We start from the raw sequence: 22,358 nt of genomic DNA, 5'->3' as shown, positions 1-22,358 counted from the left end.
GGTAACCACCTTGTACTCAGGCTGTCTAAAGTGCATATGAATTTGGAAATATATTTTACTGACAACTCCAAGTTTTAAGAGTTGAGAATGCTCATTTATAAGCAGTACTATTTTCATACTCTCTTCTGCTAGAAAAGTGAATCTGTCAATTAAAGAGTGTCAAACGGCAATCCAAACTTCTAAGATGACTCCCAGCTACTTCAGACTTTTGCAACAAGAAAGACTCCTAGGTTCCACCCTGGCAAATACCACTCATTAAATAGCTGGTTAATGAGAACCCTAACAGAGTATTGTTTTGTTCCCCCTTCAGGTGATGATGCTAATATACACAATATGCTAAGTGTTATATAATTCACTTTGAAAAATTTGTTGAGAATGATATTGAATGGTAAGCTAGTATTCTTTGAAATCATTAACTAATATTTAATGACTTGAGTGTATAATATCTGTTTTATAAATATACCTAAGATATTATAGACAGTATAGACTCTTGCTTCCATTTTGTATGTAACACTACTTTCGAATGTTGTAGTGTCACACTTTCATGGCTTTCCCCTGTCTTACGATAGCGCCTGTTAGTATCTTTTGTGGTCTCTTCTCCATTTGCCCCTTCCTCTGCCTGTATCTTAACTCAGTGCTTCTCGGACATCTTCTTAGCCCTCTTCTGTATGAAACATTGGTCATAGTCTATGATATACATATTGATGACTTCTTAAATCTGTTCCCCCCAGCTCAGACCTCTCCCTAACATGTTAGAACTCTGTATTCCACCTCTTGATAGGTATCTCTATTTGGATGTCCCAGAAGTAACTCAAACTCAACATGTCAAAAACAAGATTTATCACTATATGCTTCAGCCACATTGATCTAATTTTCGTCTACTGAAAGTACCATGTTCCCTTGTATGTGTTTGCATATACCCTTAGCCTGAAATATATTTTCCCTCCAGCTAACTGCTATTTATCTAACAGATCTCATAATTGACTTTCTCCAGAAGTCTTTCTCCATTCTTATGTTAAAATTTTATGTAGTAATAATGACAATAATATAGTAATATTATTATAGTAACAGTATATAATATAGTAATATATTATTATTATATAAGGGATTTTTGTAACCATATATAAAATATAACATAGCATTATATAGTGTCATAGTACATATGGCAATATGTTAATATAGTATAGTAACATAGCATATTTATCAATATAGTAATAGTGATAAAGGTAATGATAATGATTATAATGATATCCTATTATTTTCTTATTGATATTATGACTAATTGACACATCCTTTGTGGCTTAAAATAACACAAATTTATTATCTTATGGTTCTATACATTGGCAGTTTGACACTGCTTTCACTAGAAGCTTTAGGGAAGAATCCACAATTTTATTTTTTGTGCCTTTTTTAGTTTCGAGAGGCTGCCTGCATTCCTTGGCTCATGGCCCCCCTCCATCTTCTAAGCCAGCAATGGCCTCCAGAGTGTTTCTCACATTACGTCACACTGACACTGACTCTTCTGCTTCCTGGTTATACTTTTCTGGACCCTTGTGATTATATTAGGTCCACCTGGATATTCAGGCTATGCTTCCATTTTAAAATCTGATGATTAGCAATCTTAATTTCATATGTGACCTTACATCCTCTTTGCTAAGTAATCTAATACATTCACAGGTTTGAGAATGAGAGCATGGACATCTTTGGAGGGGCATTTTTCTATCTACCACAATAACTAATAGCTATTGAGAATTTACCACTTGCTAGGTACTGTTCTAAGCACCTCACATGTATTATTAACTCAGTTGTCAAGAACTCTGAAGCATCTGAGATTTTACCTTACCCTATTTGCAAATTTGACAAGCCAGTCTGCCATTGTTTCATGAATGTTGGCAGATGACACAAAACTCCTAGATTAGAGACAAAGGACTTTATTGTTCCAGCTATAGCAGTAGCCAGAATATCGATATTTTTTTATGTGTGCTAGTTCTCTAAGCCTCAATTCCCAATACCAATGCAAAGAGATCCAGGTGATACTTACATATGCAATTGATTACATTACATGTGAGGACCCTTAAGCCTGGGAAATTTAATTCTGTTATAAATGATGGTATGTAGGACTATCCTTTGCATGGGAAAGGATACTGTCTCTATTTCTGCTAAGGAGATATCTTTATAAAGATAATATGGAACAAAAAGCACTTAGTGTCCATGTTCATAAGACACAGAAATGTGAGTGACCCTTGAGAATTGTGTTCCAACAATAGCCCCAGTAGTAACCCTATAAAATAGTTGCAGTTACAATCATCTTTATTTTACAGGTAAGGGAAATGAGGGGCACAAATGATAAGTAATGTTCCCCATTAAGTAGCAGAATTGAGTTTTGAACTAGGCTGCCTAGCTTCAGAGCCTGCGTTCTTAATCTCTGCTTCATGCTGCACTCATTATGCTAGGCACTCATTGTAGCATATGCACTACACTGCATTTTCCTTCATGTATGTCTATAATATACATACTTTTTAACTTGTTTGTATCCCCCATTAGTTTTTAAGCTCCAAGAGAGTTTAATGAGACTATATCTTTATTGTTCAAGGTTTATATATCTAGTGCTCAGATCAGTCTGGCCTGTATTAGGCCTAAAATGAATAAGTATTTCAGAAATAAATGAAAATATATTATAAATGAAACTTTAAGAAAGAGATACCTTTACTTTCATCTTACATTCTTTTAGATAACAGTAAGTCTTTATTAACAAGCATCAGTCAACTCAGCCTGTCACCAAATGTTGAGGACAGAGATCATTCAGTGTGTTTTCTATGTTTACACCTAAACATGTCCATTAAAGCAAAGTCCCTGAGTTTTAAAAGTGCTCAAAAGAAGATGCAAAATATGATGATGGAAATTAAAGTAGAGCTAATTTAAAAAATTAAATGGGTGAGAAAATGTGCATATGGGATAAGTCATTTGGCATAAAAATTCTTTTTTTCATAGAAAAAGGGAATTAAGCAACATGTAAAAAGTGCTCCTCCTTTGCAATTGACAGTAATCAGTAAGTGTTGAGGAAAAGTGATTGCAGAAATAGAAAACAAAGCAAAACAAACTTTTGAGTATGTGGCAGGACGATCAGCAAAAACTGTGACTGCATATTGTGGCCTAATGCTAATTCAGGAAAACGCTAGGCATTTAGGAATTTAAATGCTAGGCCTGTGAATACAAGTGGTACTGATGAAGATACTGTTATCAGCCAAAATGTGTAGCTGAAACTAGTCTTTTTTTTGATAGAGATGCCCAAATAGAAAGTCCATCAAAAGAAAAGTGTGTTTTGTTTTAAAACATTGAAGGACTGATTGACTTTTAAATTTGGTGGAAATGTATCCAGGGATAGCAAAGCTTAAATTCCTCTTTTAGATGAACTTTAAAAACAGCCTAAATAGTTTGTGATTAAAAACTTTAGAAATATGCATTTGAAAGGAAGAAAAGTTTGATTGTTCTCATATTATAAACACCAATAATGGCTGACTTCTATGAATCTTGTTAATACTTCTATTTCAAATGCAATTTATATTTCTACTAGCTGCATATGGTAACTGTCAGAGCAAGAAGTTTTATTTTTTATTCTTAAGCGTAACCGTATATGTAAATAGTATCTTGACAGTAAGATAAGACAGTAAGTGACAGTAATGGCATCCTTAAAATACAACTTTTTTTTTTTTTACCTGTCATATCTTTAAAATTTATTTAGTGTCCCTAAATGATAATGGGCATGCCCTGTAATTTTTTTTTTACTCAATTTTTGGTAGGTCCTATGTTGTATTATGTCATAAAATAATATTTCAATTAAGAAATCAAAGTGCCTAAAATAACATACTAACCAATACGTAATCTTCATTCAAAGACAGGATTCTTTCTTTCCCAAGCTAAGACCTACCTGCGATGCATTCACTTCCCCCAGGTGGGGATGAACTGAAAAGATCCCAAATTGTCATAATATTATTTTGTGCTTAGGACTAAGTACTTTACATGGACTATCTCATTTAATCTTCACATCCTGTGAGGAAGGTATCATCAATATCTCCATTTATCAATGAGGAAATGGAAACTGAGAGACAGAACAATTTTTTCAAGGTCCCACAGCTTGTGTTAGACCTGGATTTGTATCCAGACAGTGTGAACTTCAAAGCTCCATCTTTTAACTATTATGTCCACTGCCCTCTGTCAGGATGGCCTGGGCAGCAGTGCTGAAAAGATAACTTAGATTATCACTGAGATGCTTTTAGGGTACAACTTGGATGACAGTGCTGAGGGTGAAATTTAAAGGGTGAAGTGAGGTAGGAAATAAGTTCGAGTTAGGTCAAAAGCCTGGGGATTTGAGAGCAATATGGATTTGGGGTGGAAGGACTAGGGCAAAGAGTTCAGAATGTGTCTGTGAATCTGGAGAGAGTGCTTCTGAGTGACACTTAGCAGAGGAGTAGGAAGGCGATTTAAAGGAGCAGCAGAATATTTCCCGTAGCAGAGAGTAAAACTGTGAAAATGATGACCATAACTGCGACATTTAGTTCTCTTTCCCAAGTGGGCATTGGTAATGGTTACAAACCTGTTTAGGTTGTGAGTTATTCAGCATGACTTGTCATCACAAGGCAAACTATTCATTTATTTTGCAGTTATATTTCGAATATCAGCCATGTGCTTGGCACTATCCTAGGCACTGGAAATACTGCAATTGAGATGAAAAATGACCCACTTTATAGCTTAAATTTGATTGGGTTGGTATTTCAGTTTAGATGTTATCTCCTGAGAGGCTTTTCCTGGTCGCTCAATCTGAACTATCCTTCTGTCGACCTCATTACTCTTTAACATACTCTCTTGTTATTTTCACCACATTCCTAATCCCAATCTCATATTATCTTGATTATTTATTTATCTGAGTATGTTTGGCTCCCTACCCAGCCCACCTTCCATCCACCCCAGAAACTGGAATGTGAGTTCTGTGGGAGCAGGGTCCTTGTCAGTCTTCTCTGCTGGTGTAGAGTAAGGACTCAACAAGCTTTGTGAATGAATGAATGAATGAATGAATGAATGAATGAAATATACAGGAAAATAATAAATATCAGTTATTCCCATGAGAAAGCCTTCAGGTTTTTTTCCTGTTATAAAACCAAAAAGTCTAGGATTAATGTCTGCATGACACTAGATTTTCTGAGCAGAAAATCTCACACCCAACCAGGGACCAGTGTCGTTCTGTAAGGAAAGTACCACATCCTCTGATCATGCTCAGGGCTTTGCAGCAGGTCTGTCTTTACCTAGATATGAAAGGACTGGCTACTGAGGTGATAATCTTGAGTTGCTGGGGATAATACTTTCCTTGGTATTCAAATTCTTCTCTTCCACGACTTTCTCTCCTTTTTCAGGCTCAAGGTTGAAGGCTGTGGCATCGGGTTTCTGATCTTAGCAGAGACTCTCTTATTAGTCTCAAAATATTTAGATAAGTGAATGAGAAATTCAAGATGAATTGATAGGTTTGGGTGTGGACAACTTGAAGGCAGAAATTGGCTGGCAAAGAAATATTGCAGAGAAAAGTCATGATTCTAGGGAGTCTGGCATAGGCAAAAGGCAAAGTGTCAAAGGAAAGCAACACAAGTATCTGAGGTCATATTTCAAATGTATCTCCTTTACTCCTTTTACTTTTAGACAGGGCATGGAGTATGAGCTTGATAATGTAGCAGAGAACATCTGAGCTAGAGGATATCGGACTCTCATGCTGGAGCCATGGATTGGATGACTCCACAGCTAGGGCAATGAATCTTATTCTGGATGATCTTCAAGCTGAGAATGTGACTGTATGAGTAATAGAGAGGGGAAGCCTGATATTGCACTTTTTTTCCCTTCACTTGGGATTACTTAATAATGTGGAATTCATTAGCATATATTTCTAATTTTCAAGTTATATATCAGAACACTGCCACTAATGCTAGAGACTGGATTTCTGTTGTATATCCATCCCTGTTTGGTGAGTCTTTGGACCTTTCCATATGGTTTCAGGGTTCCTTCTAGCATGGTATTGTCAGGCTAATGGGACATTTTTTATGGTGGCTGACTTTCCCCAGAGTGCAAAAGAGGAAGCTGCAAGGCTTTCTGAAGGTTTAAGTCAGATTAAAGGGGAGGGGGCTATTCCAGAAAGAATAGTACATCTGGGGGTATCAAGTGACAGTCTGCTACAAAGGTGCTTAGAACTTTTCCTCTAGAGCCCTAAGAGAACTGTCTGGGCATGTGGGTGGTGATGGATAACATTGCAGTGGGTAAGAACACTCAAAGAAAATTAGTAAAATGAATGAAAAAAAAAAAAACCCACAGTTGGAAAGCCTGGGAACTTTGATTTTCAAAAGTCAGAAGCTGACAAAAAAATAAAACAAACAAAACAACAACAAAAAGAAAAGCTAATCTAAGAAGGAGAAGGGAAAATGTATATCCTGTTGAACTAGAACCTAATAGAAGTAAGATAAATCTCAGCAATGTCAAAAAGATAAATCAATAAAAATAAGGGCAGAGAGAAGCCTCCACTAGATTTTGTGATCTTAAGTATCAAGAGCTGTTTCAGTATAGTGTTAAAAGTAGAAGGCAAATTATAGTACGTTGAAAGGAACAGGTAGAGAAAGTCAAATTTGTATGTTAATTTATGTAATCACATTCACTAGTGTTATATGAATATTTGCTATCTGCCTACAGTTTTTAGGACTGTAGTAATTAATTGGAAACAGACTACTATGCATAATTTTAACCAGGATTTTCTTTGAATTTCCAAGTAAATTAGATTCTGAAACCTTAGAGTTTTCTTACTTTTGTTTTCAAGGCATATTAAAGAGATATGGTTGCACATTTTAATGGATATAGCCTCATGACAAACTTATTTTGCAAAAATTCAAATAATTTAATTCATTATGAATAAATCTTATCTTCTTTAAAGTTCAGCAAAGGAATATTTCAGTTATCGAAGGTGGTTTTTAAAACAGTTTCATTGACATACAGTGACATGCGGTAAACGGCACATATTTAAGTGTACCATTTGATGCTTTAAGATACGTGAACACCTCTGAAATCATCACCCTGGTGAGCATTTCCATCACCCCCGCCCCAAATTTCCTGTTGCTATCTTTTTAACCCCTTTCATCTTTGTCTTCAGGGAATGACCAATCTGCTTTTTGATAGTATAGATTAGTTTTTGCATTTTATAGAATTTGATAAACATGACATAAATCTTATGGCATGTATATTTTTTCTTCTTTTTTACTCAGTATAGATTTTTGGAATTCTCCCATGGCGTTGCATGTATCAAGAGTTCATTGCTTTTCATTTTAAATAGTATTTTGTTGTATAGATATACCTGACTTTATCCATTCACCTTTTGATGGACATCTGATTTATTTTCAGTTTTGGGCTATTTGAAGTAAAATTATGAACATTGTGTACAAGTCTTTATGTAGATATGTATACTTCATGCGGGTATTCTTAAAGTATAAATCTATCACGTGAGATGCCTTAAGTTATGAAGGTATAGAGCAGTAAGGCACAGTTAAAATATCTATCAATAGCTGTTGGAAGAATATCCAGGTTTCTTCAGTGCTTTGTTAAAAGGTTGTGTAGTCACATAATCTAAATTCTTTCTAGTTTCTTTTTACTTTTCCCTTCTGCCACCTATAGGCATGATTCTCTATATCCACCATAATATATACCTGTGTCTGAGAAGCTGACTCCTATTACTGAGCTCTGTATTTTACTCTATTCTTAATAGCTTTGTCTGCATCTGACTCTATTTTCTGATGAGCCCTTGTCTTGTTGATGTATATAGTCTTGTTACCCAGGCCTGACTTTTGTGCCCTTGGACCCCTGGAAACCAGTATGAAACCAGCTGCTTGCCTAGTCACCAATGCCTGACATCTTTGGTGTCAACCTTTAACTGCCCCCTGTGTATGCTGCTAGTCAGGCTTTTGCTGTCAGATAACTACCTCCTAGGTGTACCTTCCTCTTAATTCCAAACTCTCAGACTTTGTACCTGGCTCATGTCTGTGTCATTTGTGCCTCTCCAAATCCCAATGCATGGCCTGATTTGCTCACTTAATTTTGGGAACCTGACTACACTCGACTCTCCAGGAAACAGAAATACCTCTGTTTTCCAATCAGCTTGATTCCAAAGGATTGTTCATAAGTTAACATGTTTCTACAAGTAAATGACATCAGATTTGCTACTGCTGTTGCCATCTGCTGGTGGCTGGCAGAGTTGACACAATGTTGTTCTGTTGCCTAGTTTGTTCATATTCAGGGAAGGTCTCAAGTTAAAATCTTAAGTAGAAGAATGTGTATTTGTTATGTACTTGCAATTTTTATGAATTCTCAGATCTGCTTTCTTCTCCATTATATTCTTCAGCCACACTGAACTCCTTTCTGTTTATCTCATTTCCACTTTAGGCTTTTGTATTTGTTGTCCTTTCTTCAAACAGCTGGCTTCTACCATTTTTCCCATCTTGGGTGAAATGTGATTACCCTACAGAGGCCTGCCTTGATCATACTACACCCACCCAATCCCACGGTCAATCACTGTCTTCCTCTGTTATAATTTCTTTATAGCATTTATTATTTACTACATTTAGTTCATTCATTTATTACTTGTTAATTGACCTCTTCCTCCTATACACACCCACATATTAACATAGGTGCCATGAGAGCAGGGAATAAGGTTCTTGAAGAACAAAACAATGCTCCTATTGAGCCAAGGAGATGCTCAATTTAACACTTGTATAAATAAATACATATAGAACCTCTGTCTGCCTTTTGAATCTTATTTATCTTTTCAAGTCCAACTCAAATACTATCTCTTTCAAGAACCTCTCCAACTAGATTTGTTTTCTCTCTTTCACTGCAGTTTTGATTCTTTTTTTCTCGTGTTAAGCTGTCATATCCCCATTCTTAGTGTAAAATGTAGTGGATACAGGGGCCATATCTGACTTATTTTAATATATATTTCAAACTTAAGGATGCAGCAAATACTGATGTTTGTTGAAGTCATGAATAAAATCAACTGTATTGTAAAACTTGATTATTTTATTAATTAATTTATTTAAATTTATTTGTTTATTTTTTTATTGTGACATTGGTTAAAATCTGGTCAGTTTCAACTGTACACTTTAACAGTAAGGTGTATATATATGTGTATATATATGTACACACACACACACATTGTGTGTCTACCTCTCTCCTCTCCCCTCCCCCAATCCCCTACTCTCTGGAAACCACTAGTTCATTGTCCATGTCCATGAGTCTCTGTTTGTCCTGTTTGTTTGTTGCTTTTAGGTTTATATCCTACATATAAGTGATATCATGTGATTTTCAACTTTTTCTTTCTGGCTTATTTTGCTTAGCATGATTATCTCATGAAATATTTAAGGCGTACAAAAAAGAATCGATAATATAAATCATACCCATGTACCCATCTCTGCTTTAGAAATTAATATTGAAGACACATTTGAAATTCCTTGTGTGACCACCTATGATATTGTGATTTATAAACAATATATAGTCGGTCATTTCTTAAATATATTTCCCTCATGGTTTCTAGATCGCAGCTCCCCCAGCCCTTGGAATTTGCTAAGTGATAAGAGCTATAAAGTCGTTTTTTATGTTAATAACGTAACTTTTGGAATTCACCTGAGGATGGGGCTGGAACCAACTCTGTGATTAGAGGGTTTGGGAGGAGAGAGGGGCTGGAGATTAAATTTAATTGCCAATGGCCAATGATTTAATCAGTCATGCCGTATGTAATGTAGCCTCCATAAAAACCCAAAGGTCGAGGTTCAGAGAACTTTTGGGTGGGAAAACACTTGGAGATTTGGGGAGAGTGATGGGCCTGGAGAGAGCATGAAAACTCTTACAACTTTTCCCCATTCCTTGCCCTATGCATCTCCTCTATCTGGCTATTCCTGAGTTATATCCTTTTATAATGAACTGATGATCTAGTAAGGTAAATGTTTCTCTGAGTCTTGTGAGCCACTCTAACAAATTAATCAAACCCAAACAGAGGTCATGGGGACCTCTGATTTATAGCCAGTCAGTCAGAAGTACAGGTAACAACCTGGATTTGTGACTGGCATCTGATGTAGCAAGGCGTGTGGGGGGAATTGGGGAGGAGTCTTGTAAGACTGGGCCTTTAACTTGTGGAAGCTGATACTATCCTTAGGTTGATAGTGTCAGAATCGAGTTGAATTCTCAGACACCTGGTTGGTACCTCACTATTGCCTGTTGGTGACATAGGAACCCCCGTGCCCTTAAATGGAAATTGGGTCCAGGAACCTAAAAGACTATCCCCTCATCCCTTTCTCCTCCTTTCTTTCCTGAAGCAATTATGATTCTGAATTTGGTGTTTATTATTCGAATATGTGTGTGATTCGAATATGTGCTATACCATTACTATCTGGGTATGTATATGTATGTGTGAGTGTTTATTTACAACAAATGGTATTATTCTGTTTGTTTTTAAGTAGTATATGGTTAAGGGTCATTTTACACCTCGATTGTTCTGTCAACATTGACACATGGACTGTTAGATAGAATCTGGTAGTAATATCAATTATTTCAATTGCTGCATAATATTCTTTTGTATAACTATTTCACATTTTCTTTGCTCATTATCTTGATGAAAAGCATTTAGTTTTCCATTTTCACTCCTACAGACAATACTGCAGTAAGCATTTTTGTACCAAGTTTTTCTTGGTATCCTAGGGAGTTACTCCAGGATTTATATGAGGAACTGGAACTCCAGGGTCAAAGACTGCATGCATTATATCACTGCGTAAGAGCAAGGCACTGAGCTAGGCTGCTTGGGTTCGAATCGCTACTCTGCCACTTGCTACCTTTCTCGGGAAGCAATGAGCACCAGCTATTTTCAGCCCTTCTCATGAGCATGCATGTCCTACCTCGACCCCTGGCATCAAGCAGTCAGCTTGGCTTAAGTCTCTGGCTGTGTCACATCCTGCTGGAGCCAATTCCCAGCTGCGAAGGCCTGCTGCGGAAGCCAGAACCCAGCAGGCCTGTGGCTTCGTACGCAATTCCTACTTTGCATTTCTGTACCAGTTCTGGTCTATGGCAAGAGGTTTATTTTCGAGCCTAGAGAAATTTTCTTACTTTTGCCTTTTAATATTTTATGTATCATCACTCTGTGTTTGGAGGAGAGGGAGTACATCAAAGCATGAACTTATTGTCACCCTAACCAGAAGCTGATAATGCCTCTATGACCTTTTAAAATAAGCACAAATCTTAGAATCATCTAATCATAGATTTTTGGAGCTGGACGAGATTTTTGAGATAATGAAGGCCAATAACCTTATTTTATAGGTGAGGGAATTGTGGTCTCAAGAAATTAAGTGATTTACCGATGTCATATCTCTAGTTAACGGTGGAGGCAAGAACAGAACCAAAGCCTGTGAGTTCTCTCGATAGTCCTTTCGCCACTACAGCCACTATCACAGTTTTCTCTGTAAGTGATATTTGCGTAAGGTGTTATAATTTTTAATAGAACTCAAAAAAAATAAATTAGAATTTAAGGAATTAGAAAAATGACACATCGTATTTTCAAACGGATATAACGTGTTTTCTTTCAAAAAAATATTGAGGCAAAAATGAAAGTACAATATTCACTACATTGAACTGAATATATTTTCATTAGAAGGCGCTGTGTATTCTGACTCTGTAAATTCCTGCTGAATTTGGTTTCCTTGACTTTCTGAAACTTATTAGGATGGCCCCATCAATAATGGTGCTGATGCTTCCCGCCTCCTACAGCACTCGGTCTGAAAATGAACTGTGATGAATGGACACGGCCAGCATTTACAGTGATAGCCTATATTTCTGCTGTCACGTAGAAACGGCAGGTAGTTTAATTTAGAAGAAAAAAAGAATACTAAGAAAGAGCAAGTATTACTTCTAATTAGGATTTCTGGACTTTTTTAGGATGTAACTTTAGAATCTGGTATGTTTGTTAAAGGCTTTGGAATTGTTTTATTCTATTTCTAGATCTTTTAGCTGTGCCTAAGCATCCGTATGCTGCTATGGAGAACTGGGGACTAAGTATTTTTGTGGAACAGAGAATACTGCTGGATCCCAGTGTATCATCTATTTCTTATTTGCTGGATGTCACCATGGTCATTGTTCATGAAATATGTCACCAGGTATGAGAAAAAAGGATCAGTAAGTATAATTGCTACCTATCAAGAATATACAATGATTTCAGATAGTTAGATTAGGAGCTAAATTATTATCCTCACAATTAAGTTTTAATTATATATAAAGCACTGTTTAGTTCTTTCTGTTGTTTCTGTCAGATGACAGCACGAACAAAAGCAAACACACTGATCATATTGAATAAGCAACTGTCATTCGGTTTAGTTGCGTAGTGAGATGGCACTGCCATCCAGCAGCCTCTTTGGAGACCCTATCCAGTCACTAGTCCTTGTCAACCTTGCTTTATTTTCTTGTGATTATTGGTGTGTGTATATGGTAAGTGTAGTGATGGCAATGATTTATTGCATTGCTGAAAAATGCAGCTGAGTTTTGTGTACATGTCAAAATTTGCTTTTGCTGAAATCAATTTGTTACTCCCTTTTTCCCATCACACAGACACTTAGGAAGTCTTTCACTAACTCAGCCATAGACTCTTTGTTCTCAAATGATTGATATTTTTTTGTCTTGGCATGTGTAGAAATTCATATGTAAATTAGCCAACTTTGTAGTAAAGCTAAGATAAAATTAATTTCATTTTGACTTTATGCACTATCTTACAATGAGTAGAAGGTATTACAGAGATTTTGCAACGCTTATTTGAATCTTGATTCTAGTGAGGAAAAAAAACTGAAAATAAACATTCATGTTAATAAAAAGCAACTTCCATCCTGATTACCTGTAACTATGGATAGTTTTTGAGTCAAAACACCAGAAATCTCATTGTGATATCATATGACTTCAATTTGTTGTAAACCTAAAACCTTTTTTAAAAGCTAGAAAAAATTTAAGAAATAGTGATTTTGGAAAACGCTGTCAGCGAAAAAAGGCGAACTGCTAAATTCCAATCCATGAATACTGACTTAATGATACATTGGTCCAGGTTATATAACCATTTACCTAAATGGCAGTGAACCTGTAAGATGTTTGTACCTGTCATACTGGCCAGGTTGGACATGTGTTCCTTACCTCAGAGACTTAAAGGGATTCATTGCAGAGGTAACTAGGGCTCTGTGCTAAAGAGAAGAGTTTCCAGCTAAAAATATAATTCTTTGAGGCAAAAGCACTTTCCTTTTTGAACATTCCTAGAAACAAGTTATCTGTATAGTTCTATTGAGATAAAAGTACATAGGTGATGTCATCATTGTTCCTGGAATTGAATTTCATTTGTTCTTTGTTTTTTTTCATGCTCTAGCTTGGCAGTTAGTGCTACTTACTAGGAGGGAATGAACCAGAAGCTAAGAGAAACATATAATAGTTTTCACTATCACTGCCAAATTATTTTCCGTGTTATCCTCTCTCCCCACTTATTTATTGTCACAATTTTTTTCTTTTTAATATCACAAGATAGTTGTGTTTATTGAAGGAATATTATATGTCAAGTGCTCAGCATAGAACCTATTTTTCTGTGTAAAATATGTAGTAAGTGCTTAATAAATCATAGTAAGTGATTATTATGTCCAAATGAGAGTCACAGTAAAACATCTCAGAAATGTGTAAATATAAGTATTCTCCTCACCCAAGAGTAGTTGGATAAAAGAGGTCCAGACATGTCTTGTTTGGATGAAAATGCTCTTTCCCCATAGGCTGCCTAAGAAGCTGCAGGAATGAGCATTCACTTGGGTGTCAAGCTTCCAATTTGCACTAATCAGGAACCTTCTTCCTTGTCAGTCAGGGCAAATGGCATCATGGAAAAACCTTGTTTGTTGTCATCAACACCTTGCAGATCATCGCCTTTGTCATCTAGGTCTTATCTTAAGACTGGTCTATCACTCCTTCAGTGAGATAACTCTCCAGTCCTCTATGGTAACCCCCCAAACCTTGCCACTCTACCTTCTGAATTTAAGAATTTGTCGTCCCAGCCATATTATTTAGTAACTGCAAGTTTCTTAACTCTTCTGTGTCTGAGTTTCCTGTGTAAAATGGGGCTATTTACAGTTTAGGATTGTTGAGGGGATTAAAGAATTTTTTCCAAGAAAAGCAATTAGACTACTGTTAGACAAATCATACATACTATGATTTGCCACCACTCCTGCTGAAACAGACTCCTTAGAACTTTATATTCTTTTTCGAATCTTCCTTTCCCTTAAGCCCACTGAGCGATCCTGGATGGCCCCTGAGGCTTCCTCCTCACATCTCAAGTATCTCAGGGCCTGGATGGAGGTGGAGTAAATATTCTTTGCCCTCACCCCCTTTGCTATTTTCAAAGCACTATCCTCCTTCAAAACCTTCAGCTCCTCTGAAGTTCATGTTCTTCAAACCATTTCCGCCACTTCCTGTCTTGCTCTTTTACTTGCCATTCCCCACACGGAAACCAGACTGATCTTTTAAAAACTTAATTTGGATTATATCTTTCTTCCACTTAGAACCTGCTGTGACGTATTGTCATAATTCTTAGGACAGGCTTTCAATTTAAAGGAAAAATGTGCATTTTGATCAAGAATAAAAAATATTTTAAATATCATTTATTTCGTCATTCACATATTCAGTTATCTCTTCATTGTATTTCAGTTAGAGATCCTCTTGAGTAAGTGGTACCTTATTGTTAATATTTAAACATTCAGTCACTAAGCTCTTTATTACTGTAGCTCCTAAAATCGTCCATAATTTGGTACTTGTCCACCTTTTCTGTTTGTTTCTTAAATAACTCATTCCCACTTAGGTGTTCACATCTAAAGGTTACTTAAATCTGTCTGGAATTTTATTGCCCAAGGCTTTCTCATGGCTGCTCCTTCTTATCATTAAAGTCTAAGCTCAAATGTCACTTGCTTAGAGAGAATATTTTTGCTTTTATCATCCAAGATGGTCCCTCTCCATACGGATCACACTTCATTAGGATTTGAAATTGTGTTGTTCATTTGCTTATTTATTTTTTATTTGCAATCTCATGTCATTCCCTCTATCTCACAATAAAGTATCAGCTGCATGAGAAGAGACATTAACTGACTTTTCATCATTGAATCTCAAGTCTTTAGGCTACTTCCTGGCATATGATACATTTTTTTCTTTAATGAAAAAATAATTCTTTTAACCTTTTGTTGAACAAAACAGGGTTTCAGAGTAAGGCATCATGACCTAATCAAAAACCAATTAAAAATTACAACATTATTTTTTATCGAAAGGATCTTAGAGACTTTGGGGTCCAACCCCTCATTATCATAGACTCATGGAGAGTCAAGTGTGGAACATCTTAAAAGCCTTTAATTCCTTCAATGAGCCAATGTCTTCCTTGAATTGCCTCTACAACTAGAAGGTGATGCTTCCATACTTCCTGTGATGAGCTGCTCACTACCTCTTGAGGCAGTATTTTCCATTTTTGGGCATCTTAGTCTGTTAGAAGGTCTCCTGCATTTTCAGAAAACATCTATCGACCCTAATTTTCATCTACCAGTCTTGATTTGTTCCTTGTAGGACCATAAGAGACATGTCTTTTTCTCTTCTACATACTAGGTCTTCAATTATTTCAAGAGAGCTGTGATCAGTCTTCTGCAGGTTAAATGTGTGCGTGTGTGTGTTTCTTGATTATTTTATTCTTGTTCTCTGAGTGCATTGATAAAAAAGTAAACAAACTAGTTATCCAAGTAGTAGAATAAATCAATAGTCTTACTGCAACACATTTTAAAATTCCCAAATCAATTAAGGAATGATTTTCAGTTATGATAATCATAGTTTAATACATTTAATTTTAGATAAAATAATTCTGGGATAGATTTGATTTTATCTGATACCTATTTATTTTGTCACTGCAGTGGTTTGGTGACCTTGTGACTCCTGTGTGGTGGGAAGATGTGTGGCTGAAGGAAGGTTTTGCTCACTACTTTGAATTTGTTGGTACAGACTACCTCTACCCTGGCTGGAACATGGTAAGCACACTTTTTAAAAAATGTTTAGAACTCCCAGTTAAAGATTGCTCTGGTGTTACACTGGGCTATTTTATCATTAGAGGCGACTTAAAATACCATCTGATACATGGAAAAAATCAGATGTCCAATAGAGAAAAAATGACCAAAATTTAAAATTTGTATTTTATAATTTTAAATTTGTAATTTTAATTTGTGCATTACATAAGTATTCTCAAAGAACTCTCTTTTAATTATTAGAACAAAATAAGTTTGATTGATTATAAATTAATTTTAAAATGCTGCAACTCTTCTAAAGAGATATGTTTTAGACTGCAGTATTTTATAATGAAGACAAACTATTCTTTAGAGAAGGTAGCAGTATTAATAAGTAATGTTTTAAGTAATTAAATAATTAATTTCTTAATTTAAGTAATTAATAAGTGATATTTTAATATTTTACACAGTGTAAATAACATATCTGAATATTTTATTACACAGAAAAATGAGAATTTAATATTTCTTCAATATTTCTTCAATGTGATGAAACACAGAAATAAACTAAAATTGTTGACGCATTATTGCTGTAGATGTACTTTAGGATTAAATGACTTAATAAGAGGTGATAAAGTTTATGAAGCATTGTGCACAGTATACTTACACTCTAGAAACATACTTGTATGTTTAAACCTGAAGTAAGATTTGTTGTCCCTTAAACAGTGATGTTCTAGAGCATTCTAGGGGAAAAAATAGAGGGAGGGTGTGATTTTAATATGTCTTTTAATATAAAATTTTTATTTTTACATGCCCATTAATCAATAATAACTGTGTTGTTATTAAATGGAACCCAGGATATTGTTGTTTTAAAACTCAAATTTTGAATTTAAGTGTTATGTAAAAGCTGCAAAGTACCAACATTTATCAACTTGCAGGAGGTCAAATGTAACCTGTGATGTAGCATAGGTGATAGACTCTTTTTGATGTGTAAATTATTAATTATAAGTGATTTTCTAAATATCTGTCATGATTACAAGTATGATTTGAGGAATACTTAAACCAAGGTGAAATATGAAGATATCTGTAAATCACGATATGACTTCTCTATCATAAATTCAACCAACTCTTGCTGAGTTAAAAATGTGATCTGATATATCTCATAGAAAAAAATGTTACAATAGTATACCATATTGACATTATGCTCATGCAGTTTTGTCCATATTTTATAAAGGCAACATGATTCATTTGCACAAATGTTTGATAATTTTACTTAGCCTCATATATCTAGGTGTATATGTATATATGATATAGTTTTTAAAATTTTACTTAAACTGTTTTATCATGATACTGAAATTAATTAAATTAATTAAAAATTTCTTTAAAGAACTTTGAAGAAAAATCACCATTACTTTGCAATATTAATAATTTAAGTATTCTTTCACAAATGTAAAATTTGAAGCTTCAATTATTAAAGGTATTGAAACATTTCCAAAAATATCTTGGTTTTTAGATGACATTCTACCAATTTTGTTTAAAATTTTTATCTAATTTTTATTATGTTACATTATTATTGATTTATAACTTCATTATGTTTTAATATCTACAAAAGTTCTTATTATGAATGACTTGTTACTCATATAGGTAAGCTTTTTTTTTTAAAGCTCATTCAGCTACCTATAGTAAAATTCTTTCTATTTATCACTATGAAAAACACCTTTTTGATAAAAAAGTAAACAACAGAATTATACATGGAATGACAATTGACAGCTTTTAATGACTTCATCATGACAATATGTCCTAAGTTTTAATGTCTTTATATTGGATTTCTTCTTCGAATAACTCTTTATATTTCTTTATCGTTTCAGTTAAGTTATAAACATAGGTCTTCTAGAGAACATTTTTGTAAGAAGTATTTAAAATGAACACAGAGTGTAAATAACATATCTGAGACTTTGTCCTTAATAGAATACAGACCATGCACTAGAAGTATAAAAACCTTGGGGTGGTAAAATATAAGATTTTATTTCTTGTAAATTTATATTTTTAAATTAAGAAATGGTAATTAATGATGTCATAAGTACAGCGACACAGAAGGCTTGCCCTATTAAACTAAGAAATGAAAGATTAAACTCCATCACAATTAATTAGGTAGTAGAGAGGAGGAACAGGTCTCATTATGATGTTTCCTTGTGTTCAGATTGTAAAGATTATAAATACTTCTGATCTTTGATTGCTTTTGCTTTTTAGTAGCTTTCTTTTTTTAGTTTGTAGAGTATCTCAATATGCTAAATTCATAAAGCCTATAAGCGGAAACTCTAAACAAATTGCTCATCCATATGTAGTTAATATCTTCTCTGCAAACAAAATTTTAATAATAAATAAGTTAGTCGTGCAAATAAAAGAGGATATTAAGTGACTTTAAGGCTGTGCCAGCACAACTTTTCATAATGGTGTCAGTGAAAGAGTGAAAGAAATACTAGAAAAAACAAGAGTGATGGCTGTGTCAGCAGTAACTAATACTATTGTGATATGCACAAAAGCTTGCCTAGGAGCACAGGACTTGGGCTTCACTAGAGCTTAGCTTAAAATAGAAAAATCAGAAGTCAAACTCATGTCAAGAGTAAAGAAATTTAGGAAGCTGACCTCTTTTGCCTCAAATCTCAAAAACAGTGCTTTTATCATTTTTAGACACAACGGCTCAAGTACTGATATACAATTTCAATTTGCTAGGGAGATTACTATAACAATCTACTTGCGATGGAATAACAATAAAGAAGCCCAGAATTACACAGTATTGTTAAGGAAGCTCTTGTACTGATTTATACCTGTGTACTGTTTAGGCTGCTTAACTGTTAGTATAATCTTGGGTTCTGTTTGTGTGTGTGTGTGTTTTTGGAGCTAGTTTCTGATACGGAAATAATCAGTTTTTATATTATGAACAGTATATGAAATAAAAACTATTATGATAGTTTTGTTCTCCCAAAAACAAATCGAGTTTACCATTTTATAGATATAGGCCTTTTCATATGGACCTTACAAATAGTATGATGTAAAGTCAGGGGAATGGACTGGAAAGAAGAAACTCAGATTCCACGAAAGACATTTCACTTCTCTGACTCATCCTTATCATTTGAAAAATGGGGCAATTGTACTGACTTAGTAAGCTCACATAGTTTTTCTGAAGATAAAATAACTTGCAATGTCTTTGAAATGTATGAACCACTACCCAAATGTGAGTAGGCATTATGGACCTAGAAAATAAATCCTCCATTAGAAAGATGCATTGATTTTATATATAGATGACCTGATATTTACAATTCTAGTAGTCTATTTTGACACTCTAGATTTATAGCAATTATATATAGAGATTACAAAATAATTACTATAATCTTTGTATCTAGATTCAGTCTCATTAAATCAATTTTTATCTATACTGGCAATGTGAACTATTCTATAAGAACATAAGTTTGTATAATGTTTCATTCTTCAAGCAAGTGTCAAGATCATCGGAAGCAACTTCTTCAGCTCAGGGCTAAGGATACATTTTATGGGGGGAGTAGTTCTTTTGCTCCATGCTATTTTATCAAAGGTGTCTGTTAGTGACAACTATTGGATGGATCAAGTTACAGTATGCTATTGATGGCAGTCATATTAAATCTTACTGTGTTTCCTCAAAAGGAAGAAAATGAAAGACACATAAAACACGGTTACTGTTTTTCAATAATTCTCGATCATTTGAATTTGAAAAAGTCTGTGATAAAAGAATTTTAATACGGGAAAATGATACATAGTAAAATGATACCATGAAGAATTTCTTATTTTACAGACCTGATGTTGATGCAAGCAAAATCATATCCCCTGTGCATATTGCATAGATTTTCTTTGTAATTTGTATCTATATCATAGGTGTGTCCTTTAGTTTCCTGGATATAACATTATAAGGACGTGCTGCTATAATGAGAATTACTAAACATGAGTATATGTTCTTTTATGAATTGGGTTGCTATGGAGCTCTACACAGCAATAACTATGCTGATAAAATCTGCAGACTGGGAGTTCTCTCTAAATTTTTATGAGGACACAAACCTGGGCATAAAGATAACTATTAATGGAGAATCATACAACTAACTTGATTTTGCTAAATATGCAGGATATCTCAAAGTGTATTGCCTAAAACCTTGATAAATGTTCTCAGTTGTCTCTATCATGGACAGAACTAAAATAGTAAAAATGAATTCAACCATTAGTCTCAGTATTATTTTAATATGTTCAACAAAAATTGTCTGCTAAATTCAACAGGCATTGCAATATAATTATCTTTACTTTGTAAATTATTTTATTTTTATTCAAAGAGAAGTTGATAAAATCATTGGTGAAGTGAAATAGAAACAGTAGTCTTACCTTATCTGAGGGGGAATATGTTCCAAGACCCCCAGCGGATGCTTGAAAATGCAGATAGTACCAAACCGTATACATACTGTGTTCCCCCCCCCCCCCACATACATACCTATGATAAAGTTTAATTTATAAATTAGGTATGGTAAGAAATAACAACAATATTATTAATAAAATGGAACAATTATAATGATATACTATAATAAAAGTTATGTGAATGTGCCCTCGCTCTCTCTTTCTCTCCCCAATAACCTATCTGAAAACTGAGATGGCTTTTAAGTGACTAACAGAGGGGTAGTTTATACAGTGTAGTTACATGGGAAAAAGGGATGGTTTATGTCCCGGGTGAAACTGAACGGGACTGCATGAGATTTCATCATGCCACTCAGAATAGCATACAATTTAAAACTTGAGAATTATTTCTTGAATTTTCCATTTAATATTTTTGGACCATGATTGACTGCAAATGACTGAAACCACAGAAAAGAAAACCATGGTTAAAGGGGGAATATTATATGGGGTTTATTGAATTCAATGTTTTTTCCAATTTAAATGTAAAAATATACCGCTTAACCATTCTCAACAAAAATAAATACTCTACTAATAAGAGAGGGAGAAATAGAAGTAGACAGAAAAAAATTTTGGTTTTAGTTAATATTTTACTTTTACTACTGTTCATTTCTCAAGCCCATCTTTGATTTAAAGTCTATAGGGAAAAATGCTTTCACACACTTTTCAAAGTTAGTTAATGCATATATCAACAATATTCGGTGTATTGGTACTATTGCTTATAGTTCATCAATATTAAGATATATTTGCCCAGTTGAGCTATGGGGTCAGAGACAGGCCATTTGGGAATTAAATATTCATTTTAGAATCTTACTTTATAAATACTGAATACCAAATAAATTATGTATATATATATATATATTCATGATTTTTCATATAGCGGTGTTTGCCTATTGTGATCAAATTCCACATATAATATTTTACTCCTGAGTATCAGTAAATTAGAAGGTGATCCAATTGTTTTCAACTGACTAATATTTTATTCTCAAAAGACTGACACATATTGAATGTGAAAAATTTAAAGACTTCTTGTGGCTAGTCCCAAGGATCTGTGGTCTTTTTGATCTTGTTCAGTAGCTTAAAAGTGACATTTACTTTGAAAGACTAGAAGGAAAGTGGAAGGAGTGTCTGCTTGGGTCTCTGGGGGTCACAGTCTTCAAAATGGACCTCTTTGTGCTTCTCCTTGTTCTTCCCTTCTCCCCTCTCTGAAGCAATTTCTTTTCCTGCTGAAAACATAGACTTTTTTTTTTTAAAGAATAAAATCATATATATTTTTTCTCTTTTAAGAGGAACTAGGGAGCTGTAGCCCTCTCCTCTGGGAGAAAGCGTTGCTTTTTCTCTAGTGTTAGTGGTCAGAGTAGTTTTGGGCATTGGTGGAAAAGAGGCCTATAATGAAGACAAAGAAAATACACTGAGGAAGTAAGAGCTGCACTGAGAACAGCAGCTGATGCTATTAAGGGACAGGGTCTTGTCTGCCACACAGCCTCGGTGACCGTAGGAGGAGTTCTAACATGCATAAACCCAATGATTCTTAATGGAGAATCATACAACTAAACTTGATTATGCTAATACTCAAGTTATCTCAAACCTTGATAAATGTTCTCAACTATTCTCTAGTGAGTATTATTAGACTGACACTCAAAGAGTGTACAAATTACAATAATCCCAAAAGGATCTGCGCTAAGAAGCAGGCCAGTGGCTTGGGTTCTAACCGATGGTGATTGAAGAGATAAAAATTTCTAGCAAAGAATGACAGGTAAAGCAGGTAGTAGTACACTTGTTACACTGACACATTAA

The 22,358-nt window shown here is 34.7% G+C and overlaps 1 protein-coding gene across 6 annotated transcripts in view; it reads left to right on the top strand.

Annotated features, from left to right (window-relative positions):
- TRHDE (thyrotropin releasing hormone degrading enzyme) overlaps positions 1-22,358 on the top strand; it is a 328,473-nt gene that overhangs the window by 163,409 nt on the left and 142,706 nt on the right. For all 6 annotated transcript variants that reach the window (XM_036238037.1, XM_036238036.1, XM_036238038.1 and 3 more), the window contains 2 exons: positions 12,058-12,212; positions 16,011-16,124. In XM_036238037.1, the coding sequence (XP_036093930.1) occupies positions 12,058-12,212; positions 16,011-16,124 (269 nt within the window). The remainder of the gene's footprint in view (positions 1-12,057; positions 12,213-16,010; positions 16,125-22,358) is intronic.

The sequence above is a fragment of the Rousettus aegyptiacus genome, unplaced genomic scaffold (genome assembly GCF_014176215.1).
Source record: "Rousettus aegyptiacus isolate mRouAeg1 unplaced genomic scaffold, mRouAeg1.p scaffold_m13_p_2, whole genome shotgun sequence".
In the NCBI taxonomy this organism is placed as follows: Eukaryota; Metazoa; Chordata; class Mammalia; order Chiroptera; family Pteropodidae; genus Rousettus; species Rousettus aegyptiacus.
The sequence above is the reverse complement of the archived record's forward strand: the minus strand, read 5'-3'. Positions and strand labels throughout refer to the sequence as shown.